This window comes from Centroberyx affinis, unplaced genomic scaffold (assembly GCF_046629955.1).
Source record: "Centroberyx affinis isolate AG114_WGS23_722 - 3 ecotype Tasmania unplaced genomic scaffold, CSIRO-AGI_Caff_v1 ptg004087l_1, whole genome shotgun sequence".
NCBI lineage: Eukaryota > Metazoa > Chordata > Actinopteri > Beryciformes > Berycidae > Centroberyx > Centroberyx affinis.
This window is the reverse complement of record NW_027281872.1, coordinates 295,887-319,890: the sequence shown is the minus strand read 5'-3', so window position 1 is coordinate 319,890 and position 24,004 is coordinate 295,887. Positions and strand designations below refer to the sequence as shown.

At 41.7% G+C, this 24,004-nt stretch overlaps 1 protein-coding gene across 1 annotated transcript; it reads right to left on the bottom strand.

Moving 5' to 3' along the window:
* Window positions 1-1,923: 1,923 nt before the first annotated feature.
* LOC139663668 (3',5'-cyclic-AMP phosphodiesterase 7B-like) lies at window positions 1,924-22,775 on the bottom strand. Its single transcript, XM_071542384.1, has 12 exons — window positions 22,719-22,775; window positions 13,138-13,227; window positions 12,740-12,903; window positions 12,580-12,643; window positions 10,217-10,312; window positions 9,708-9,808; window positions 7,995-8,126; window positions 7,413-7,504; window positions 6,997-7,141; window positions 6,739-6,835; window positions 6,378-6,458; window positions 1,924-6,102 (listed from the first exon to the last, which is right to left on the bottom strand). Exons 1-12 carry the CDS (start codon window positions 22,723-22,725, stop codon window positions 5,885-5,887), a joined length of 1,287 nt encoding a protein of 428 aa, XP_071398485.1. The 5' UTR covers window positions 22,726-22,775; the 3' UTR covers window positions 1,924-5,884.
* Window positions 22,776-24,004: the final 1,229 nt, after the last annotated feature.

The following is a 24,004-nucleotide window of genomic DNA, read 5'->3' as shown; positions in this document are numbered from 1 at the left end:
CCCCAAAAAAAAAAAAAGCTGGATAACTGTAATCTCACATCAGAAATGAGTGGGAGGTGCTAAAAATCCCCAGGAAAAAGATTTTCACAAAGCTTTTATTTGACTCGGGCGAAAGAAAGTGAACGCAGCATGTGTGTGATGGAGCATTGATAAGGATGCCGAAGCACCTTTTCCACGTTCTCCAGTTTGCGTTTTGAGACAGATCCTTATCGAGAGTGTGTGGTTTTACAGAGGGAGTGGTTGGATGACTGTCATTTAGGGGCAATAGAGTGGGCTCTGTTTGGAGTGTCAATATTTACACTGACACATGCTAGACGATCACTGACCTAAGGAGGCAGGAGTGAATTGTGTGTGTGTGTGTGTGTGTCTGTGTGTGTGTGTGTGTGTGTGTGTGTGTGAGAAAGAGAGAGAGAGGGGGGAGCTGGGGGGGGGGGGGGGGAGAGACAGAGAGAGAATTATCAGTGGTGTCAGTTTAAGTTGAATGATGCGAGATGCTGTAAGAATTCCCCTGTTTGTGTTTGTGTGTGTGAATGCGTGCGTGCGTTCATGTGTCGTGTGTGTGTGTGTGTGTGTGTGTGTGTGTGTGTGTGTGTGTGTGTGTTTGTGTGTGTGTGTGTGTGTAGCCCCATCTACGCAACAGCAGAACTCAAAAAGTCCCAAATTATGGTGGAAACAATTGAGGTGACACCATTTTGAACCGGGCTTCTCTCACTGTGTTGGAGACACTGGTTCCAGCCCCAAACAGGACAAAGTTTAATGAGAAAGAAAAGTAAACAGGTACAGTGTCATGTGATTTAATAGGTAACCAATTACAAGTGGAGGGGGACTCCCTACATCTGTCAAAATCTACAAGGCTCATTTGCATTGCAAACCAGAGCCATAGATATGCAAATTTATCCAGAGAACACAGGCTGTGCCTGTAGCACTTCTCCACTCCCTACCTTCTATCAATGTCTCTCTCTCTCCCTCTCTCTCTCTCTCTCTCCCGCCTTCCCTCCTTCAACTCTCTATTTTTCTATATCCACTTCCATATATCTCCTTACTTCTCTTTTCTATCCAAAATCATCCTTATTCTTCTTAGCATCTATTTCCCTCTCTGTCACTCTTTTGTTTTTTTATTTAATCGTTCTTTTCCCTCCCTTTTATCATTCATTGTGGGGTGTTTTTTTTTTTGCATACCTGGCGGACCTGGTCGGTTCAGTTAAAACAAAAATATAAAAATTATTGCAAACACCCTCACTCTAATCTCTCTCTACATAGTTTTGTGATTCAACAATGACTCATTTGGCCTCACCGAGTTCTCACGTTCTGTTGTTTGTCTTGTAAACTACAACTAAATGCAACTCGCCTTAAATCGATTTAATTCCGGCCTGTCTTTCATCTTTACCGAAGTTCTTTTGTTTACACACAAGCCCGCTGGCCCCCAGCTATGCCTGCACCACAGAAACAATTATAGTAATGTGTATTCAGATTTTGAGTACTTTATTTGTACTGTAAACAAAGTAGTAGACAGAGGCCTGTTCTAGTGAGGCGTCTGTGTGTGCGTGTGTGTGTGTGTGTGTGCCTGTGTGTGTGTGATGGTCACCAGCCATCCTGTAGCATTATTCTCCCTCCCGCTCGCTCTCTCTCACACAGCAACTGAAATGAATTTATTGCCATCTAGTGGTCAATCACACTCAATACTACTCATTAATGTTTTTTAAAGTGAGTTACTGCTTGATTGTGTGTGCGTGCATGCAAGAGTGAATAAGTGTTTATTTTATTTTTTTGCAGTATGACAATTTAAAGCCACTGTTTTTAAACCCACCCCACCACCACCACCACCACCACCACCACTCCCACCACACACACACACACACACGCACACACACAATCTGTGACGCATCTCATGTTCTTGAAAAACATTAACTTTATTGATCACAGTGCTCAGAGGTTGGTTGTCAGAACAGAAACGTACAGTCAGGAAGTCGGACGATCCATCCAAACTCCACAATACAGAGATTCATATCAGATCAGTAACTCTTGTTTGGATCACCTGATAGACCACAGTGCAAACATCTCCATTGTCTGAGGTTCACTATTCTTTAGGGTCACTAATACCAAGACAAGTATCCATGTTGGGCACCAAAGACTCTGTTTGAAGGGTTTTATTCCAAAATGCTCCACACCCATTTTGAACAATGTTGCTACCTGATGCTCATCGCTAAGTATTAAAAAAAAAAATGGAGACAATTACATTTGCTCCAAAGTCATTAGCTCTTAAGGTAGCTAGAGACATAAATAATATTCCACAGAAAAGTTTAGATCTTAGTTATAGTGGATGTTTAATTTTTCATATAGTGGATAAGTTTCATTTTGGAATCAAACTCTTCGTTGTCAGTCAAGGTTGGAGTCAATTTCACAGCAGGCCACTCATAGTAAGACAAATGGACAAAATAACAGAAACACCAGCATGAAGACTTCCCTCAGTGATGTGATGACCCACTCTGGTCCTACAGAGCAAGGCCAATATTATTACTAACATGATTATGAGTGATCATGTAGCTGTCTGTTTTAGACGCCGTTACATAATCTCCCATAAATGCACATGTGGGATCATACCTGGAGATGGGGATTGTCTTACTGGAAAACATCGCTTCCATCAGCATAGAAATGTATGATAGGATTAAGTTAATTGGTCACAATGGTTTGCTTACTGGTTATTGGAACTTGAATGAACCTCTAAGGGGTAAACCAGAGGGAAAATGTACTGCAATCCATTTCATAGCCACCATCATTGCTTAGGGACTACATGTTGGTATTTCTGTTATATTTTGTCCATAACCTGTATATATCAATTCTTACTTACGACACAGTCGGACCTGATTGTTATGATGTTTAGGATCAGGTATTTTCAGTGTCTCTTTTTGACCAGTCACAGTAAATTCAGTGGTTTTACAAGGTTTGACTGACCAACCTCTCCATTGTTAAGCACAGTCAGTTCATGACTACAGTCGATTTAGTGTGAACACTCTGGCATACACAAAAGTCTGTGAAACTGGTATGGCTCAGTGACCCTAGATCAGTACTGAATCCATGAGGTATTAAAATACAAGGCAGCCTGGGGCCAGGTATCTTGAATGGCTCTATACTACGGCAGTAACTTGTGTGATTCCAGTCAGCCACTATAGGGGCTTACCGAGAACCAAACTACTGTAGTTTTTAGGTAGCATAGGGTGATGTTTCACAATGTTCTGATCAACAGTGCATGGTTCAAACATGTTTCCGCTCAGTAACAAGAGCTGTTCTTGGAAGGAGGTTAAACCAAAAAACAACAACAACAAAAAAAAGGCTGAATCAGTCAGTAAGGTTTCTTAGTGGCTATTGATACATGAAGATGCAAGTAAGGCATCTTAGAATAAATCAGATCTGTCAACAAAGTCGGGCCTGCTAATAAGATCCAGTTGCATTCAGAGATAGTCTATGATTCTCCATTACAGTGCCTAGCTACATCACCTGCAGTATATAAGATCAAAAACAGTGCTGTGTGCACTTTAGACAACAGTGTGGTTGATACATATTTACTTTAAGACAGAGTGGGAGTTAAAAAGCAAAGCCAATAGAGAGTGCTATGGGGAACAAATATGAATAATTGACCAGAGCTATAGATAGATACATAGATAGAAAGATATGAACATGGCCATTTTGGTACCAAACTCGACCAGATACTGTACTTTATTGCACTATACTTCATAGAAAAGGCTCAGATAACATGTACTGTTACTATAATACTCAAATTGTTAAGAAAACTGTTATACAAATGTATTATTCAATTATTTTACTTTTACATATATTTTATCTTTGATGGACTTATAGACTCTATTGTAGAATATATGTAGCTGTGGCTGGGTTGTCTCAGGTTATGTATCTATAGCTCTGGGAAAACATGGGGCCTCTGTTAGCACCCTGCACACAGCCTCACCCACGGCAGAAGTGAATCTTAAATGTGAGGACCTTATCTATACATATCACTATTAAGAAAAGAGTGGTAATAAAAATCACTGTTTTGTAGGTGCATCTTAGACTTGGACCAAACATACAGCTACATTAGCTCCATATGGATGCAGTTTGCCACTAAGATAATACAATGAGTTCCAGTTTGGTATACGTATGTGTGACTGACAATTTACCTCACACTATCTGAATTGTCCTGATATAAATTGTCGCTGCAGGTTAAAACAAATCCTTAGAAATATTTGCAGTCACTGATTGGCCCAAGTCTGTTCATGACCCAGTGCCCGTAGCATACAAATTCAAACACAGAGGTGTAAAAACAACAGCCTTACAAAGCAATTAAAAAAGCCTTGGAGAGGTAAACAAAACAGAGTCAATGAGCAAAAGAGTCAGTGATGTATCAGAATAGTATGTTGGTACCTTGGCAATGCTCAGTGGGTTAAAGACCCACTGTTGACCCCAACACTGGGGTCAAAGATCATATAGAAAACAGCCTGCTACAGTATTGTGCGTGTGTGTGTGTGTGTGTGTGTGTGTGCGTCTGTCTGTTTGCCCGCATGCATGCTGGTATGGCAGAAGTGAAACGGACAGGATCTGAAAATGAACAGTTTGATAAATATAAGAAAGCTAATGCAGAAAATGCTAAAACACCATCGCAAAGTGTGTTTCACAGACAGACAAAGTTGCTGTTAAGGCTTTGTTGAATGTGAGCTTGTAAAGTGAGGTCATCGGATAAATGCACCCATAAAGTTGATACAAAAGTATCATCAGTGTAAAGAGAATCAGATTTCCCCAAAACCCATATCCAGTAAAAACTTATATACATTGCTGAGATTTTGGCATGTGGATTGCTGAGGTCATACACAAACGTACAGATTATACTGTATATAACACTTAAGAGTAATGTCGTTTTCTACAAGGACACAAACAGTCATGGCTATTGTTTGTGTGTCTGAGCTTCAGTCCACAAAGATCCAGCCGACTGTCAATATCAGTGTTCAAGCAATTCTTTCTAAGCAACTCAGCAATACCAGTGGAGCAAAGCTGAAGCCACTTTATGTTAGTCAGTCAGTCAGTCAGTCAGTCCGTTTTACAGATTACACAAGTACGTCAGAATACATTTTACGGTTTACAGTACCTTTACAGACCGACTTGGCGCTTGAGTTTAAAACGCACTTCAGTGAAAAGTAGACAAGTGAAACAATTACGAAATATCATCTGATAGAAGTGTAAGCTGTACAAAAAGAGAAAAAGTGAAAAGAGTTTAACATATATTATCTAAAAGTTTTTAAAAAGCATAGATATATAGGACGCATTCATATATTCCTCTTCTATATTCTTTCATATATTTTATAGTCATCTTTCCAGCACAGTCCAGCTGACTTGTATATAGATTTTGGCTTTCAGAAGTCTTTTTTTTTCTCTCCTAGCTGAATTGTGCAAACACAAAACATTTGTCTTTCTATTTCTTGACTATTCTCTCCTCTTACGCCATCGTCCATAACCTTTAAATTCTATTCCTGCCTTCCTCAATTATTCTGAAGCAGATGTCACAGAGGTAAAGAGCAAGAGAGAAGGCGTGACTTTGTCAAATTGGCGTTTATTTACTAAGATTATTCCATCATCCGTTCTACCATCTATCCCTCTCTCTGCATCACTTTTTTTTTTCCCTGCAGTGCTACGCCCTCTCGCTCCAGCAGAGGGAGCTATTTCTCACCGATCCCAAAGCAGACTGCCGCCAAGCGCTCCCACTGTCAGAGCCTGTGTACAAACAGGGGCGGGAGGAGACGGGCTGGAGAACAAACACGGAGGTGCATGAACACTCCTCTCCTCCATTTGAAAAAGGTAAGATGAAACAACAGAGGAAACACAGAGGAGGAAGGAGTCAGGATTAGGGGATGTCCTCGCCCTCTCCGCCTCCTCCCTCGGGCTCGGGCTCCTCGGCGAGGGGGTGCGTCTGCGCGTCCGGGGGCGTGTGTGTGTGCCGCAGGCGGCTCCAGCGGGCCTGGTTCTTGTGCAGGTGGCCCATCATGGTCTGGCTCAGGAGGCTGGGCTCGGTGAAGCGGTGCCACTCCTCAAACAGAGGCTCCACGATGTAGGAGATGAAGCCTAGGACACACAGCAAAGGCGGGGAAAAAGAGTTAGAGACCCATGGGCGCGAGTGATGGGAGCATGTTGACCCCCAAAACCCCTTATCGCCATCTCCCAATGAGTTGAGGAACGTCTTCTATTAGGGACACGAAGGATAACGCCCTGCTTCTACCAACACTCCTGCATATGGTGTGAGTGTGTGTGAGTGGCTTAGAGGGTTATGGCAGGAGTGTGAGTGTGTGTGTGTGTGTGTGTGTGTGTGTGTGTGTGTGTGCGTGTGCTCTAGCGCTCACCTATCTGGATGGCTGGCACAGAGTCAGCCTGCTGGTTACAAAGAGGACTAATCTCCAAGTCAAACTTCCTCTCCAGGTCACCTGGCAGGACAACAGGCAAAAGGCAGGTTCAGAAAACAGCATGTAAAAGAAAAGCAGAGCCATAAGAAAAGATGAGATAGACGCAGACCTGGATAAAAAAACCCAGATGAATACATTTAAACATTTAGAGGAAAAGACAAGAAAAACGCTAAGGAGCACACAGTAAAGCATATTTTCAAGGGGCTACAGTACATGTAGAATTAAGGGATCTTTTATCCATTTTCCTCAATGTATTTTTGAGCTACAGCAGGTTTGGATTGAGAGAAGACACACCACTCACCCTGCCGGTAGAATTCCTCACACACCCTCTCACTCCACTGCCTGCTCAGCTCCCAAACCCGACACGGGTTACAGACGTCTGCACACTTGAGAGCAATCTGAAGGAAGGGACAGACATTCACACATAGATCAACAGTAGCTCTGTGGTTCAAATGAAAGCTATGTGATTCAGATGAACTCACTGAATCTCTAACTCTGTGTGCATGTGTGTAAGCGTGTGCGTGGATATGCTGTACTGTAATACGGATATGTTTGTTACCTGCAGTATAAAGTGCCTGTGTGGAGCATGTTGAAGGTCCAGGTCCTGGTTGTCCAGGTGTTCTCTGAAGGTTGACAGGAACTCATTCTGCCTGCTGATGTCTGTAGCCAGGATGAGAGAGCCGAGCTGCTGCTCCATGTCCTGCCTGCAAGGCGGAGGGGGGCATCTTCACTAGAAAGTATTATAGGCTATCCAGTGGCCTGTGTGCACAGTGTACCCATTCTACAGCTACGTTTTGGGAATCTATTTTCAAACAAATGGACAGGGTGGGCACTTCAGCAGGGGGGATGCTTGCCAATACAGGGGCTTGAACCTGGATCGTCTTCTGGATTGAAGGATGGTCTCTTTAAGCTAGTGTGTGTGTGTGTGTGTGTGTGTGTGTGTGTGTGTGTGTGTGTGTGTGTGTGTGTCCTTACGACATGTCGGCCGGCAGGTGGGACAGCAGTCCTGACTCTCGCAGCATGCCCACAGTAGATCTCCAGTGGTGACTCTCTAGCACAGATGTGTTCTGGACAGGAACAGGAGGGAAGTAACAACCAAAACTGTTGGGTCGGTTTTTCTTTTTACTAAACGGGCTTGGCACTAGACCAACCACACATGGTGAAACACACATTCACACGTGGCAACGCACTGATATTCAATAATATTGAATATCACTATATTATTATTATTATATACTATATTTCTGCGGTATCAAATATCACCCCCCCACCCGGCCCCAGCACCATGTGTTGCTTAGATCACAACTGTGTAAACGTTTAAACTTATAAACCTATAATATACTAGTGGTAATATATTAAAAAAAACTAAATTATCATAGTTGTAATGAAAAATTCCACAATCAGCCCATTTTCCTGGAAATTATTTATATATATATATATATATTATTTATATATATTACAATATTTTGGCGATATTATATCGATATTACATTTTGGATATCGCCCCAGCCTAAGTCACTCTCACACTCACGCACACCGAGTCACATGACCTGGTACCTGGTAGAGGGACGCGAGGTGGTGCCTGGTCTTGATGAGAAAGGGCTGGTTGACTCCAGGATGGTCCACGTCGTGCGCCGCTGCTGCCATCAGACCCAGAAACACGTCCAGAGGGCTCAGCTGCTCCGCCAGCTGCAACACACCACAGGGTCCACAGGGCAACAGTTGGTTTTTACGTCACTTTCACTGCTAAACTGTCCTCCATTAGAGAACAGGGTGTAGGTTTTGTAGAGATGCAAGTCTAGCATATCCTGTGTGTGCTTTATAGATATGATCTGTCTTTATCCTGATATCAATGACTAATTTCCTTGATCAAGTCACGTTGTCAATTGTTGTTTTAAAGGTCAGTGATAACTGATTCATGAGCTAGTTACACAAGCCAGGGTTCAGTAAAGTTCTGACTTTTACTGAACTGTATTTACGCTTCTATTTAACAGCTCTACTCATTGGTGTTTAATCTCAGGATGTGCAAAAGTCTACTTTTTCATGGTTTCATAGTCGTGGGTTGTCTCAACTTATCGACTAGTCGGTGTGTACAAAATGGCAAAATTCAACATGAGCTTATTGGGCTGTGGGCAAAATAACTTAAATAAATTAAAATAAAATAACTATTAATATTAACCATAAAAAAACAAATATGAAATGTATGTTTTGAAATGTATCTTGTCATAGGCAGACACACACTGGCAGACACCACAAACTACTATCATTATCACACAGCCTGTGAAGAGGTGGGCCTTTAAAGCTATACCCAAAGGTTAATTATTACACAACTAAGTAACAGATAATTACTGTATAATTTTTGAAAGATGGAAAAAACTTTGTGCAAGACTGTCCAAAAATATCATATACATCCAAAAGACAGTAATGGCCTGCAAATAGACAAGAAATAATAATGCCAAAAATTAAAGCTCAAAAAAAAAAAAAAAATAATAATGATAATATAAACGTCGACACATCCCTAGTTTAGGCTAATCTTCCCCTGTGGAAAACGGAAAGTTCCTATTTACAACCACAGCATAGTAATGGGCACACCCCAGGTCACCATACCTTAAGTGCACTAATATTTAAAATGGAGGAGTACTTTTGCCTCTGGGATTAAATGATTTCATCTGACACAGTGGAACCTCTTGGATTGCCCCACAAATGACAAACCCCGCCCCCATCTTGCACTCTAGTCAGACTAAAGCACTCACTCAAAGTGACGGACAGGATTTGAATTCATAATCGACCTGGGTCTAATGGACGGTAAAGGACAAAATGGCGTATCGATCCGAGAAGCAGCGCGCTTGACATTTTTCATGGGTGTGTGGGATCTACAGCACACTGGGTACATGCGTGCCGTACCAAATCAAATTGATTCATTTCATTTAAGTGCTTTTAACAAAATAGGTTTGTCAGAAAGAGCTTTACAGAGCAAAAAAGGTCACAAATACAATTACCGCATTATGCTGTATTAGGTAAAAGATGTATAGTCACACTTAATCTGGTCAGAGGGCTTCGGGGATTTCTCCAGGGAGTGTCAGGGAGTGTTTGGGAGTGTTGTCAAGTTTAAGTGAGCGTAAATGAATCCCTCAGGCAGTGAAATTAATAGAATGTGTCAGGGAGAAGCCTGGTGAATCGTTACAGTGTGTGTAAGTGTGTGTGAGAGGGAGACAGAGAGACAGAGAGAGACTGTGTGTGTGTATGTGTGTGTCAGGACAGTTTTACCACCTTGGGCTCCTTCAGGTAGCAGTACATGGCTTGTGTGACATCAGCAGCGTGGACAGCGTTGTGATAGGGATTGTGGGAGTGGTAGTCCTCCTGCACCATGCCTGGCAAGTCAGGAGACAAGGTCAGACCCCAATAAAACTACTTCACCTTTTCAACATTTTGAACAGTTGGCCAATGAAAGGTAAGGTTTTCAAATTAAGCTCCAACTCCAAGATCTATTGACTTCCTAGTACCTTGCAGAGCAGAGCAGACATGAGCAAATATAACCAAATTCATTTCAATTAATAATTACTTGGGGAAAAAACAGGAGGAGCTCTGAGTTTAGCTCATCTTGAGGCCGTTCAAGTATCTAGCAAATTCCTCAAATCAACTACCTAAAATATTAGGATGTATTTTTACATCTTTTAAACCCAAGTTTGCTCTTTCCTATGCAGCTCTGATGGGAAGCAAGCCTAGATGGATGGATAGATGGATTCATGGTTAGTTGAGCTGATGAGCGAGTAGCTTACCCAGAAACCTGTGCAGTTTGACCATGTCCAGCTGGAAGTGGTGAATGAGACCGTAGACATTGAAGAGGTGGCACATCAGAGTCACTAGGCTGTTACCTGTGGCACATGCACACACACACACACACACACACACACACACACACACGGAGATAAGCCTAGTGCAGTCAATGAAAGTCAACTGCCTAAGAACTGCCCTATACATATGTGATTACCATTTTACTATTTTATTTTTAGCAGAATGCAAACGTGAGAAATAAAGTGTAAAATAGAATACAAATAATTAATAAAATAAAATGAATCAAACTAAATAACAGACACATATCATAACAAACAGAAATATATAAACAAACGAGCAAACAAATAAATAACAAAAATGTTATTTGTGAGGAAAGCATGTGCTGTTACGGAAATAACATGGTAATTAAAAAAGTAAAGACCAAACATAAAAGTGCCAGTACAATTGTGTTAAATTTCATTTTCACACAACTACAGTTCAGACATTTTGGGCAATTTTACATTAACATACTGAAAAAAACAATTTCCACTGCAGTGGATCACTAAAGAAAAAAAGAAAAGGAAAAAAAAAAGAAAAAACACAGCTATTAAAGTAAGAGCTGTATGTTAGAACAGCCTAGGAATATAGGCAATAGCATGAGACCAGGTGGTTAGTGTCTCAAGTTTTGCACCATTAACCTTGGCTGTAGATTTTTCTAGAAGACAGATATTATAGAACAGTACAGCCCAGACTCTATTCAGAACAATACTCAATTCGAACCAACTTTTAAGAATGGTCTTTTTTGCAGCTGTTGAAGCAGCAAGGATTATTCGTTTCACTACATATGATAATATAACATTTGGGTTATGACCAAAAAGCCAGAAGGCTGGGCAAAATGGAAGATGTTTATCAAGTAAATTTACTAATGTTTCAACAACATGTACCCAGAGAGATTTCACGGTTACACAATCACAAAACATATGCATAAAGGTTCCTAGTTCAGAGTGGGAACACGTGTCACATAGATTACTATCAGTAAGTTTCAGTCTGAATCTGCGCTCCAGTGTGAAGTAGACTCTATGTGCAAACTCAAAATGAATCAGCAGATGAGCATGGTTCTTGGAAGAGGAGAAAACATTATTCCATATCTTAGGCCAATCCAATTCAAATCCGAGCTCGTCAAGGTCTCTATCCCAGACCGATGTAACAGGTAGGGGATTAATGTTGTGTTTTGATAATCTATCATAGGTTGAGGATACAAACCCAGACGTTAAAGCAGAATGAAAAAGTTTTACAAGGGGATGGGAAACTGTGGGAGCGTCCCAAGGTACTCCATACCTTAAGGCAGTACAAAGTTTAAGGTAGAAGAACCATGAGAAGCCTGGTAAAGAATAAGACTCCTTAAGGTCTTGGAAACGGAGACCTTGTTGGTTGACAAAGGCCACTAAGAACATATATACCCTGGTTAGCCCATTGGGGGAAGGTGAAAGGCATGGAGTCAGTCAAGAGAAAATGATTGTTCCATATAGAGGTCAAATCATGAAACCTACAAGCGTACTGTAAATATTTTTCCGATTGGTACCATACAGTCAGGGAATTTGACATGATAGATCCCATATGTATCCGAGTCATCCTAATCTTTGCACCACAAAATGGTAGGTCTTGAAGTCTGATAGGATAACATAAGGCCTTCTCAAGAGATCACCATGGTACACAGGAGGAGGAGTCGAGCCAAATCATCAATGATCTTAGCTGGAAAGACCAGTAGTACAATTTAAATTTGGGCAGAGAGAGCCCTCCTAGTGTTTTGGGGTGTGTTAGGGTGGAAAAACTAATAGAGGGACGCTTCCCTTTCCAAATAAAATTTCTACAAATTGCATCCAAGTCCTTAAAAAACTTGCAAGGAGGTGAGACAGGGAGCATAGAAAAGAGAAAATTGATACGGAGGAGAATGTTCATTTTGATTTTTGTGGAGGGAAGGCTGGGACGGATAATTATTCCCAAGTAACTAAAACCATTACACTCCAAAGTAACTGATAGTGAAGGAAGGGTGATTTTTCTAGCCACTGGATTTAGGGGCATTAAGAGGGATTTTGTCCAGTTAATTCTGTAGCCAGAAAATGCCCCAAAAGCCTCAAAGAGACTTAATACATGAGGAATAGAGTTGGTCAGGTTAGACAAGTACAACAAAATATCATCGGCATAAAGGGAGATAGAGTGAGCAGTTCCTTTGATTGAGATAGGTGATATATGTTGATGTTGTCTGACAGCTTGTGCTAAGGGTTCTAAAGAAAGTGCAAATAGGCCAGGTGAGAAAAATAAGTTAAAATGTAAGTAATGTAAGTAATACAACTGCTCTTGCTCTTACCGTTTGTGAGACGATCAAAGAGGAAAATGTCAAAGTTCCATGTTCCCACTTTTGACAGCATATGCTGTAAAGAAAAGACAGATGGTGTAAGACTTAATCCACGATTCACACACAGCACACAGCCATGAGTGTGTGTGTGTGTGTGTGTGTGTGTCCTCACCGCAGCTTGCCCCAGGTAGTCATCATCCAGTAGGTGCAGGGACCCGGGGGTGTGGGGCACCAAGCCCCTCAGCAGCCTAGAGGCGTGGCAGTATCTCTGGAAGCTCAGCAGACGCTTCACCTTCCTCCTGGTGCCAGACTCTACCTCCCCCTGCTGGGCGCTGGCTGAAATCACACACACACACACACACAGAGGATTTACGACAACCGGGTGAAAACGAGGCAGAGTCGCCGCTCGACTGCTACCAAGAAGTCTAATTGACTATGAAGGAATGATGGTGTTCTCTTTAACAAAACGTTGCTTGCTGGGAAAATGAATGGATGTCAAGTATTGCTTTACTGGTTTCTCAATTCATGGACGTTCAGAGCTGCTGTGTGTAAATGGGTGGAGAGACCTACTGTTGAGGATGCGCAGGTCAATCAGTGGGTAGGAGCCTCTTCTCTCAGCCAGCAACACACCAGCACGACCAGCGCTCAGTCTGCAGTCAGCTGGAGAGAGAGAGAGAGAGAGAGAGAGAGAGAGAGAGAGAGAGAGAGGAACAGATGGGGACAGAGTGGGATGGACAGAGTAACATACAGAGATTATTACTGTTGTTTTAGTTGAGGCATGCTCAATTTTCGTGCTACTACAGTTTGTCAACATGAACTGTATCGAAATCATGAATCAAACTATCCCGGAGGAGATATTGAGGAAAGATGGACAGGGATGGAAAGAGGGGGGAAAGGAGGAGGAGGGGGGAATGTACAGACAAAATACAGAGCAGAGGCTACAGTGGAGGAAAGTGAGGGACAGAGTGTGTTGATGTGTGAATGATAAGCTGATCTGCAGCAAATAGGGTGACATGGAGAAAAGAGAGCAAAGTGTTCCACAGTGCCATCGATGTTCAAGACACACTAACAGCCTTGTAAAAACAGATTTAGAATCGGCCCTAAATCAGCCGCTGTGAAACAAGAGGATCTTTGACATAGCTTAATCACCAGTTCACATCATGAGGCGGATCTGGGTTTGACTGAGGAGAATGGATTTGGTGTCATGGGGCAGCTGTTCTGCTGAATGTCTGAATACATTTCAGTTGGCCATCAAATAATATTGTACCCAACCAGTTCAGCACTATTCCTTTTATATGGTTTTGTTTACTAGTTTAACAAGTTTACTCACTTGTTTCATCGATTCCGCCATTATGAGAATTCTTTTTGAGGAATGGGAAAGGGTGATGGCCGCTTTTAAACAGCAAGGGAGGAGACAAGCTAGTTTTTAAAAAATGAAAAGCTACTGAATGGACCAGGAGGAGCTTCGTTTAGGAGCAGAATTTGACAACAAGCTTTAGAAAAGAGATGAAAACAGCAACACAGCTGGTTGCTGTGTGGATATTGGTTTATATCATTATGTCTTAATGAAATCTCCACATAGCACCGTAAGTTTCAGGATTGGTTATAAGGTCTGATATCGCTTATTTCAGGTTTAAAGATCTTTGCTTACAAACATGTTATGCTGAAATATACATATTAGTGTGGGTATATTCCCAATATAGACTCTACAAATTATTAATTCATTGAAGAACTTAAGAATGAATGTATAGTATATATATGTATATATATAAACTGTATATATATAGATGTAAATGTGTAGATGTAAATATATTTACAGAAGAAAAGTATTCACACTCAAGTTTAGTTGGGATTACAAGTATGCTTATATATGTTTGCTATATGTACACCTTTAGGCAAAAATATGAGGGAAAAAATGAATGTATGTATGTCAAATGAAAATAAAAAAAATAAAAAAAATGGAGTTCCACCAGTTCCTCCACAGAATTCACAGATTCTCCACTTATTTTCTGCTTTAAAAAAAACACAGCAGAAAATGGAGGAAATGTCCCAGAAGGTCCCAGAAATGACCTCGGGGTTAAGACCATGTTGTACAGATGGAAGTTGTTATGTTTCAGAGGAACAACAAGGTGGATCTTTGAATACTGAATACTGCTTCTGTTTAAAATGCACAATTCACACACCCTGAAGCCACAGGGACAACAGCACACAACAGAACTAGCTCCCAAGTCACACAGCACACACACACACACACACATATTTTACACTTGAATAAACCACAAACTATGGGAATACTGAATAATTTAAAGAGGTTAGATGAGAGGAAGTGGAGCGTATTATCTCCCCAAGGTTGCCAATTCACATCACCTCTGTGACTCCCCCTAAGAGATGTTAAAAGCTGCTAAACTGCTTGTTAATGGGGGTGGAATCACTGGGGTAACCCCCTCGGGTTGCCAGATCTGCTAAGCGGTAGATCTTGCCTTGCAGCTGTAGGTTGCCAGATTGGCAGTTTGTAGGCATTGTGGTTTTGGCAAGCGTGTGTGTGTGTACGTGTGTGTTTTCTACACGGGGCAGCTATGCATAAAACATGGTGGAAAAGTGGAATCATCCTACATCATCACAAACAAATTTTGAAAACCTTTCTCTGCCTTCACTTGAACACAAATCAGCCCAGTATGACAGAGAGAGTGACATGAAGTGAAGTATAGACTGAATCATTTACTAACTGACTGAAAAACGAATTGTTCACACCAACACAACCCCAAACTATTTCAGTATGAATTCAGTTTGGGGGCAGTGACTCATAGCCGGTGAAAGTGCGAGAAATGAATCCTGCTGGCCTAGTTTGTTGAGGAGAAAAAGGGGGGAAAGCCTCTTTGCCTTTTTCATCCAGTGTGCTGCCGGGCAAGGAGAGGAGAAAACACATCAACTGAGAAAAGCAGCAGCTCAGAAAAATCTGGCGGAGAAATCGCCGCAATAACACTTGGAACATCCCCCGCGACACACAAGCTGCAACTCGCACACGTGCACACACACACACACACACACGCACACACACACACACACACACTGGCTCTCTTCCTTTTTTATCTCCCCTGCTCTACCCATCTTTCTGTATCTCTGTCCTCTCTATCGCTCCATCCTTCGTTTCCTTCCAACCTCTCCTCCCCCTCTCCTCTGGCTTCTTTCCATGCTCACTACTCTGCATCCTCTCTCTCTCTCTCTCTCTCTCTCTCTCTCTATCTATCTCTTCCTCCTCTATTAACCCCCCCATCCATCTCCTACTCCTGGCTCCTTCTCCACCCCCCCTCCCCTATATCCCTCTTTCCCTCCATCCCTCTCCTCTTCCTCTGAGTGTGGTAAATAGGTCATTGTCTCTGCACTGTGCAGAACTGGGTCATTTAGGATGAAACGTGAATCTGTCGGAAAACGGTGTTTAAAGACGAGGCAATGCACACGCGCATCATCATTCACCCATGTATGCACACTCACCACATGCCCACACACACACACACACGCACACTTGCAAATGAGGTTAAATCCCCCAGTGTGATTCCAAATGCGAAAACAAGATCTACACACATCAAGCAGACTTGGCATACATCGCCTACATGCACACACACACATGCACACACACACACACACACACACATACACAAGACCTGATAGGAATACACTCGCTTGGCTTCACAAAATCTGTGGGCGTTTATGACACAAACTGCACTTTGGTGTTGTTTTCCCTTCAAAAAGGGACAAACACATCGCTACCATATGCTAACAGTCAAACCCATCTACAGCAGAGTATTAAACACACAAGTAGACAAGGTTCCCTGCTGCTGTTTCACTCTATGTGGATTATTTGGGGTTTGCAGGATGAGGATACAGTAGATTCAGTCATTGGAATAGTTTTTATTCTCAGTGCGACTCATGGATGAGATGCGGACCGTCCTGAGGGAGCATGTTGGTGATGGGTCTGCTGAGCTGTCATGGTCCATACATCCACACAGCTGTCCAGGCATCTTGGGATGCAGCTAACTCGCAAGCAATGCTACCAGTCTCTCCCTCTCTTTAGGTCTCTTAGCATTAAAAACACTCGCAATTCCCACAATTTGACAGTGAACACAGTCAGATATGTAAAAGGTAGCTGACACCATGCCATGCTAATATAAATACAAAATAGTTGTTTAGATCTGGTTCACTGACAATCTAAAAATCCATGGTTTGGATGGGAATGTACGTAAGGGACATGCAGGTGCACTCTGCATATATTTTACTGCTTTATTTTTTAATTTTTTTTTCTTATCCTGGCATTTCCATGTCTCTACAGGTAATCCAAACAAGCAAGAAAAAAAACAAACACCTGTAAGGAAATGTCCTTTGGTAATTGCAAATCTTACAAATATCTGAACTGAAGGTGGCTCTCTGTTGCACTGCAGATATTCTGACCAACAGATATGTTTGTAATCTAAAAGGGGAAAAAGAGAGCTTTCTTCTTCATTGTTTTGCTGTGGTAAATGTAAAAGTACCTCGCTATCACCAGACAATTTAGCTTGCAGTTTCTTTACACATCGCACTAGTGTGGTGAAATCAAACATTGTATAAATGGCCAATCACCATCTGTAAAGTATCACTAAATAAATTAACCCATCACAACCCAGAGGAACAGTCATAGGCTGTGTACTATCCCTGTATTTATCCATTTATGTCCCCCACTGAGTCAATACGGACATACAGGTAATTCCCCATAGTCTGACTCATCTCTTCATGAACACGTTAAAAGGTTGCTAAAGTACTTGTACATCAACACCATAATACAAACCAATGTGACATTTCCCGCATCAGTTCAAGGTCATTGCTTTTGTTTAATCCATTGAAAGCAAAGTATTGTTCTGTTAAGAGGACAATAACAGTTCTATGCATCAGCAGCTTCATTCACACATCAAAGTCAGAAGTCTTTATCATAACACTTTTGATAGTATCACACGTTATTACCAACAAAGTCATATCAGTGTCTCGAGTATAAAGCCTGAGATCTATGAAAAGTTCCTCACTGTTCAATACAAAAAAGAAGCAATGAGTCTTTCCCTCTTTAGTCAGTCAGCACTGTTACAAGTTTGGCACAAGACATTTGTGTTCTTCTCAAAATAAAACTGCTCTACGTTCCTAATTCCTGACACACATTCAGCCAGCCATCACTACTCCCACCTTTCTCACCAGTCAGTCAACATTAACCAATCAACATCATTTCTGTCCTATTCAATATCGAAAACAGTGTCACATTGCTGACAGTCGTTCAGCACTGTTACACTGTCAGATATCAGATTGTAAACTTGTCATTGGACTTGACAGACATTCCGCACTGTGTTAATGTCAAGTCATAATGCCCTATTAAAGGAATACCAAATCCTCTATGTTACTTGCGTCATCGTTGCAGTCCAGACAGACAGATGGCCGATGGATGGCGTCACACCAGTAGTGAGTGTCATTAGTACAGCTGCAGCTTAGCAGATGGTAACACAGCTTTATTTAATGGACGCGCTGGCTTTACCGCCCAAATCCCTCACTTCACTGTCTACTCTGCCTGGCCGTGTGACCTGCTCCAAACCTCGTCTGGGCCCACATCACACATTCACAGACCCACACACATACACTAACCCAGACACTGGGTGAAAACTCACATACAAACACACATTCACTCACAAACAAGGATGTACACGCAAACACAGAAACCCTTATTCCCTGGCTGACCTCCTTCATAAATATGACCAACAACATCATTCATGGAACATGCCCAATCTTAACATTTATTTCTCAAAGACAAACTTTTTGTTCGATACTCCATTGATTCACAAAGGGAGGGAATATTGTAAACATCACAGAAATCCAACCTAAAGTCACACTCTCTCTCCTTTCTCTCATGGATATCTTTTAATGAATCTTACTCTCATCTGCTATGCCAATACACATGTAAAGTAAAACAAGTAACATACATGATCTAACATGACACATTAAACATTTAACAGAACATCACATCCCATAAGCCTTACTGCATGCTGTACATGTATGTCCACAGTACATAACTGCAGCATTTGAGCATGTGTGAATATGTGTTACCTGCCAGATGTGCCCTCCTGTCCTCTGTGTCCTGCTCCACCTCCTCTACCTCCGCCACCCCTCCCTCCACGGGAACGAGAGAGAGAGAGATTGAAAACACTGGGGAACAGAAAGAAAAGAAAAACAAAGCGAGAGAGCACAGATGGATGTGAAGCAAAGGAATGCCAGAAAAACAGAGGAGAGAATCCGTCCGTATCCCTCTGTCCCGGAGTTGACCACTGATGCTCTGCTCGCTCCTGCTGCCGCATACGCTCCGTCTCTCTCTCTCTCTCTCCCTCTACAATGTTGTTGTGGAGTCTAAGCCCCTCCTCTCTCTCCCTGCTCTGTATTCACTCTCTCTCGCTCTCTCTCTCTGTCTCTCTCACTCACGCTCTCCCTCTCTCAATCTGCTGCTGTCACTACCACCTTTGGCAAGTGGGAATGAAAAAGAGAGAGGGGGAGAGAGGGAGGGAGAGAGAGAGAGAGAGAGAGAGAGAGAGAGAGAGAGAGAGAGAGAGAGAGAGAGAGAGAGAGAGAGAGAGAGAGAGAGAGAAGAGAAACCGATAAGTTTGTGTGAACAAAAGTGGGGCTTTGAGTTCACGGACACGTCCTCTGTCTCACGGTCAGTGGGAGCAGATCTACGTGAGTTTGAGGTCACACATGCTTCGGTTTACACACACACACACACACACAGTCAGATCTGACCAAGTTTGAGGTTATATATACAGGACAAATCTGCAAAAGTAGATACACGTGTTCCCTGAAAACACACATTCAACATACACACATTTATACAACATATATAAAGCTGACTGAGGTCCAACATATAAAACTAGTAGCCAACATAAAATGTAGCCAGGTGCACCTTTGTACTTAATACTAGATAGAGTTTCAAAATTGTGTGTGTGTGGTTAGTTGCTTGAAGGTAAAGCGAAGCATATGCTGTGAGTCACTCTTCATTAAAGCTTCACTGACATAGAAACGCTTCAACGAGCTTTGCCTCATTGTATGTTTTTTTTTTTTGTCTGAATTCCCCTGTCCAGTTGGCTAACCAGCCTTGGGCCTAACACCACTATGATGTTTGATGTAAAGAGAAGAACAGAATTTGTTTGAAACGCTAAAATATATGGCAGATTTTCACATAAATATCATAAAAAATCTTCCCAGTTAAATGGTTAATGGTAATAGTAGTCAATATGCCTGACACAACTGATATGCACACAAACTCAGTGTGCAGTGACACTGTACAAACAGCAACTGTGTCCCGAGTAATCCAACACCTTTTACATATTTACTGTTTTATTGTTGTTTCAAAGAAAGGAAAACTCAAAACTGGCCCTTGCCCCAATATAAAGTTTCACATCATTTTCTTATGTCTTATTTTCTTTACTGGTGTCTTCAAATTATTGCTTATTTGATGTAAGGTTGGATTGGATTGAAGCAAAGGCTCCTTTGGGTGCCTCCATCCTGATCCAAAAACTAGACAAGAAAACCTTTTCCCACCAGGAAATTCCAATATAATTGCAACAAAACTCAGGGATGTTGATTTGGACCGCAGTAGTTTTACTTGAAGTTATTTTTACAGGTCAAACAACAGTAGGCAAAAGAGAGTGGAACTTCTAACAGGAAAGGCACGCACAGTCCATGAAAGTTAAAATGGATGAAATGGCAGATTCAGGCAGGACTAAAATCACTGACATGCACTCGTATTTATAAAAATATCATCCAAAAATTGGGCTACATAGTGCTCTGTTATAACAATTTGACACAGTCACATTTATGGAAAATCTGGGTCAAGGCGTAAAGGCTTTCTTTAGCCCCAGTTTAGCCATGATCACAATGATCGGCCTACTTTCTCCACAAGTTAACTACTTCCCATCAATTACACTTCAAGCTTCAAAGTCAGTTTCAAGCTTCAATGTCTGAATTTATCTTTGTGTACTATGCATGTTCCCCGGTCTTGTTTGTGAACTGAACCACTTTAATTGAGATTAATTGAGCTGAACTGAACATTCATTCAGGACTGAAACCGCTGTGTCTTCCTTGGGTCCTCACATGAAGCGGGCACAAACCCCTTGAGGATTTCATCTGGCTGGCAAATATCTGACGCTGATGAAAAAAAAAAGTTTTACGGTCAAATTATCTTGGCAAGATCTCTATGTTCCCCTTCACATGCAGGCATCCGAGGGCAGGAAAGAACACATAAGCATGGAGGCTGCGGTGCTATACCCATTAAGGTTTTTATTGATTTGTTCCTTCCAGAAACTCTGAGTCACATGCAGACACACACTCATGCACACGTGCACACACACACACACACACACACACACACACACACACAGACATACAGCCTTGACTGTCACATATCAGAAGCAAGTTCCAAGATGATGGCGATTCCAAGAAATGATGGGAGAAAATGCGATATGATACTAGAGAAGAGGGGTGTGAGAAATCCAGAGAGATGTGAGAGGCAGACAGTGAGACATAGTGTACAGCTGGGTGATTCAATGAAAATGTACTATGACTATATACTCCATGAGATGCTATCTACTGTTATTGTTGTAAACTGTCTGTGTACTGATGTCCCATATTTGGTGCTTGGCAAGTAAAGTCTAAATGATTTATTCAAGATTACCAAGGGAGAGGTAGTGAGTTTTTCCCTGATTTCTCCCTTTGTCAACAGTAAGAGTGAATGTTGGTGCCAACGATAGGGAAGCTATCATTCCTTATGTGGCCACTTACAAATAATTGAGCAAGCTTGTGTTTTCATGTCTATCGAGGTAAATGGGTCACACCTTTTGTGATAGCATATGAAGTTTTGTGAGTTTTCGGTGAGAGCAAAAGAGAGACCGTTTGTGACTTTACACAGATAAGGGACATGTGAATAAAGCCACAAGGAAACAATGGCAAACAGACAGAGTTCAGAGTGCTGTGTGAGTCTGTGAGAAAAAGGCAATGTGACAGAAATAAAGAAGTTGCGATAATGGCACATGTGCATACTAGTGTGAGAAAGACAGAGAGAGACGGAGGGAGACGGGGAGAGAGACAGAGAGAGAGAGAGAGAGTGAGAGATAGCAGAGGGACGTCGAGGTCAGCGGGAGCCTTGATGAGTAAACTTGGGAGCCAGCCAGTGGACTGCTGGCTCCAGATGATCTCACACACACACACACACACACACACTAAGCAGACAATCTAACTGAGCCGAAATCTCAGCTAGTGGGTGGAATCCCAGTCGTATTCTGCGTATTCTGTTTGTGTGTGTGTGTGTGTGTGTGTGACTGTGTGAGAGAAAGTCTTATTTGTTATTCCCTTTAATGATGCCACTGGCCATGTTCTCTGGTCTTTTTTGAGAAGCGGGTCAGCCAGTAAATGAAATGCTTGGTCTGGACAAAACAGCGGGAAGCGTCTGTGTTTGTACTTGCATTACTGCTTGTTTACGTGTGTGTGTGTGTGTGTGTGTGTGTGTCTATGCATAAATAAATGCTTGTGTGCTTGAAAAAAATGTGCTGGTTTTGCGATGTGTGTATGTGAGCCTGAATGTGCGTGTGTGTGTTTACTTTCTTGCACATGTATGCACTGGCTTTTGGCTGTAATTTACACAAGCCTTCCCTTTGTTATTGCATAACTGGCTGTTATCATAGATCTAACATTGCTTCACACTTGGCCCCCTCTACGTGTCGTCTTATCAGTTAGACAGAAAACTTACCGTTAAACAGCTTCGGCATGAGAATAGCCTTGGGATGTAGTTTTGTTCACTAGCTACATTTCACAGTCTCTAGACAAGTCCACATTGTTAGCATTCTGCAACATTCAGAAGCTTCACTTTGCTGACCGCCACAAGCTGGGCTCATTAAATTCTTCAGTTATAAAACCTAATGAGAACTTAAACAGATAGTAGAAATATTCCCCTATGTTGGAGACAGATATTACACTGGGCCAAATGTCAGTAAAAACCTGCAGTTGACTTCATTTATTAACAACGTTTGCGTGGGCGAGCATGACCAGACCTATGACCAACATCCAGAGATGACTGTTATCAGGTCAGTGAGGGTTCTTACCCAGCATGCGAACTCGTATGGCATTCTGCTCCGACCTTTCAAATGAGATCGCTCCACACCTCTGTGAGAGAGAGAGAGAGAGAGAGAGAGAGAGAGAGAGAGAGAGAGAGAGAGAGAGGCCAAGATTAAATATTACAACACCCCAAAATATTTTTCCCACAAGCACTCAAAATATTGGCTGTCTAACTTTTTTACACAAATATAATTGGGGTTTTTTTTTGTTTGTTTTGAATGCCATCAACACTGAAAAATATATGAATAGTTGCAACCAAAATATTCATATTCACCATTCAAAATATGTGACACCAGCTCTGAAAAAAAGGATTGCTGGTATGAAAGTAAACTACTGACTATTTTTGATACTATGAGCTATCTTGGGCCTTCACAAAAAGGGGAAAGGGTAACATTTAAGTCAGTGTAATTCTTTGTGCATCATGTATTGACCTAATTATAACCGGGGAACATTTTTTTCCTATAATGAATATATAGCATTTTGGAATGAATACAACATATTCATTTACAACATCCACAGATATCCTCTGTGTAAGTGAAGGCATCCATTGGTGTCCTTACCCAATAACTGATAAAAGGATTGGCACCAAAATCATCTCTGTGTCTCTGGTAGATAGTTCTCTGGTGCGCATGCTAACACTTTAGTATACAATATGTTAAGTAACTGTAGGCGACTAGCATTATCCAACGTATAAAGATAAACCTGTTAGTAGTCCAGAAATTGGTATTGTGTTTTATTCTATGGTTTGTAGATTCATAAATTCTGAAAAAGACACTCACTTATAAAACAACTTACACTCAAAGTCTTGCAGGAAGAGAAATCTTTAAGTATTGAAAGTAGCCTGACAGGTTTAGACATGTAAATTTAACTAACCATCTAGTTTGAGTTGCTAGAAGTTCTCATTTTCTCACTTTTAGGATAAAGCTAGTCGCCAACAAATACTTAACATACTGTATGCTAAAGTGCTAGCATGCGCAGAGCCTTGTACTGGAGACACAGAGGTGACTTTGGTGCCACTCCTCTCATCATCACATATACTGGGTAAGATGACCAATGGCTCAAACTCCCAGTTGTTGGCGTAGTCCTTCAATAGAGGAACAGGACTCAACCATGTGCCAGCTAAACACTATAGAAGCTCATTTCACTGATTAGCACTTTGTTTGACTGGTATGAAAACCTGAAGACTGGGGCAATGTGGACAAAATGATTACCACAATAATCATAAGAAACTGTTTTGATATTGATGTGTAATGATAACTACAAAGATAAGCAA

Coding starts and splice junctions, on each gene's coding strand:
- LOC139663668 (XM_071542384.1), bottom strand. Junction 12,644..12,739: donor ACTACCTGGGGCAAGCTGCG/GTGAGGACACAC, acceptor TTTTCTTTACAG/CATATGCTGTCAAAAGTGGG. Junction 6,459..6,738: donor TGAGGAATTCTACCGGCAGG/GTGAGTGGTGTG, acceptor TTGTCCTGCCAG/GTGACCTGGAGAGGAAGTTT.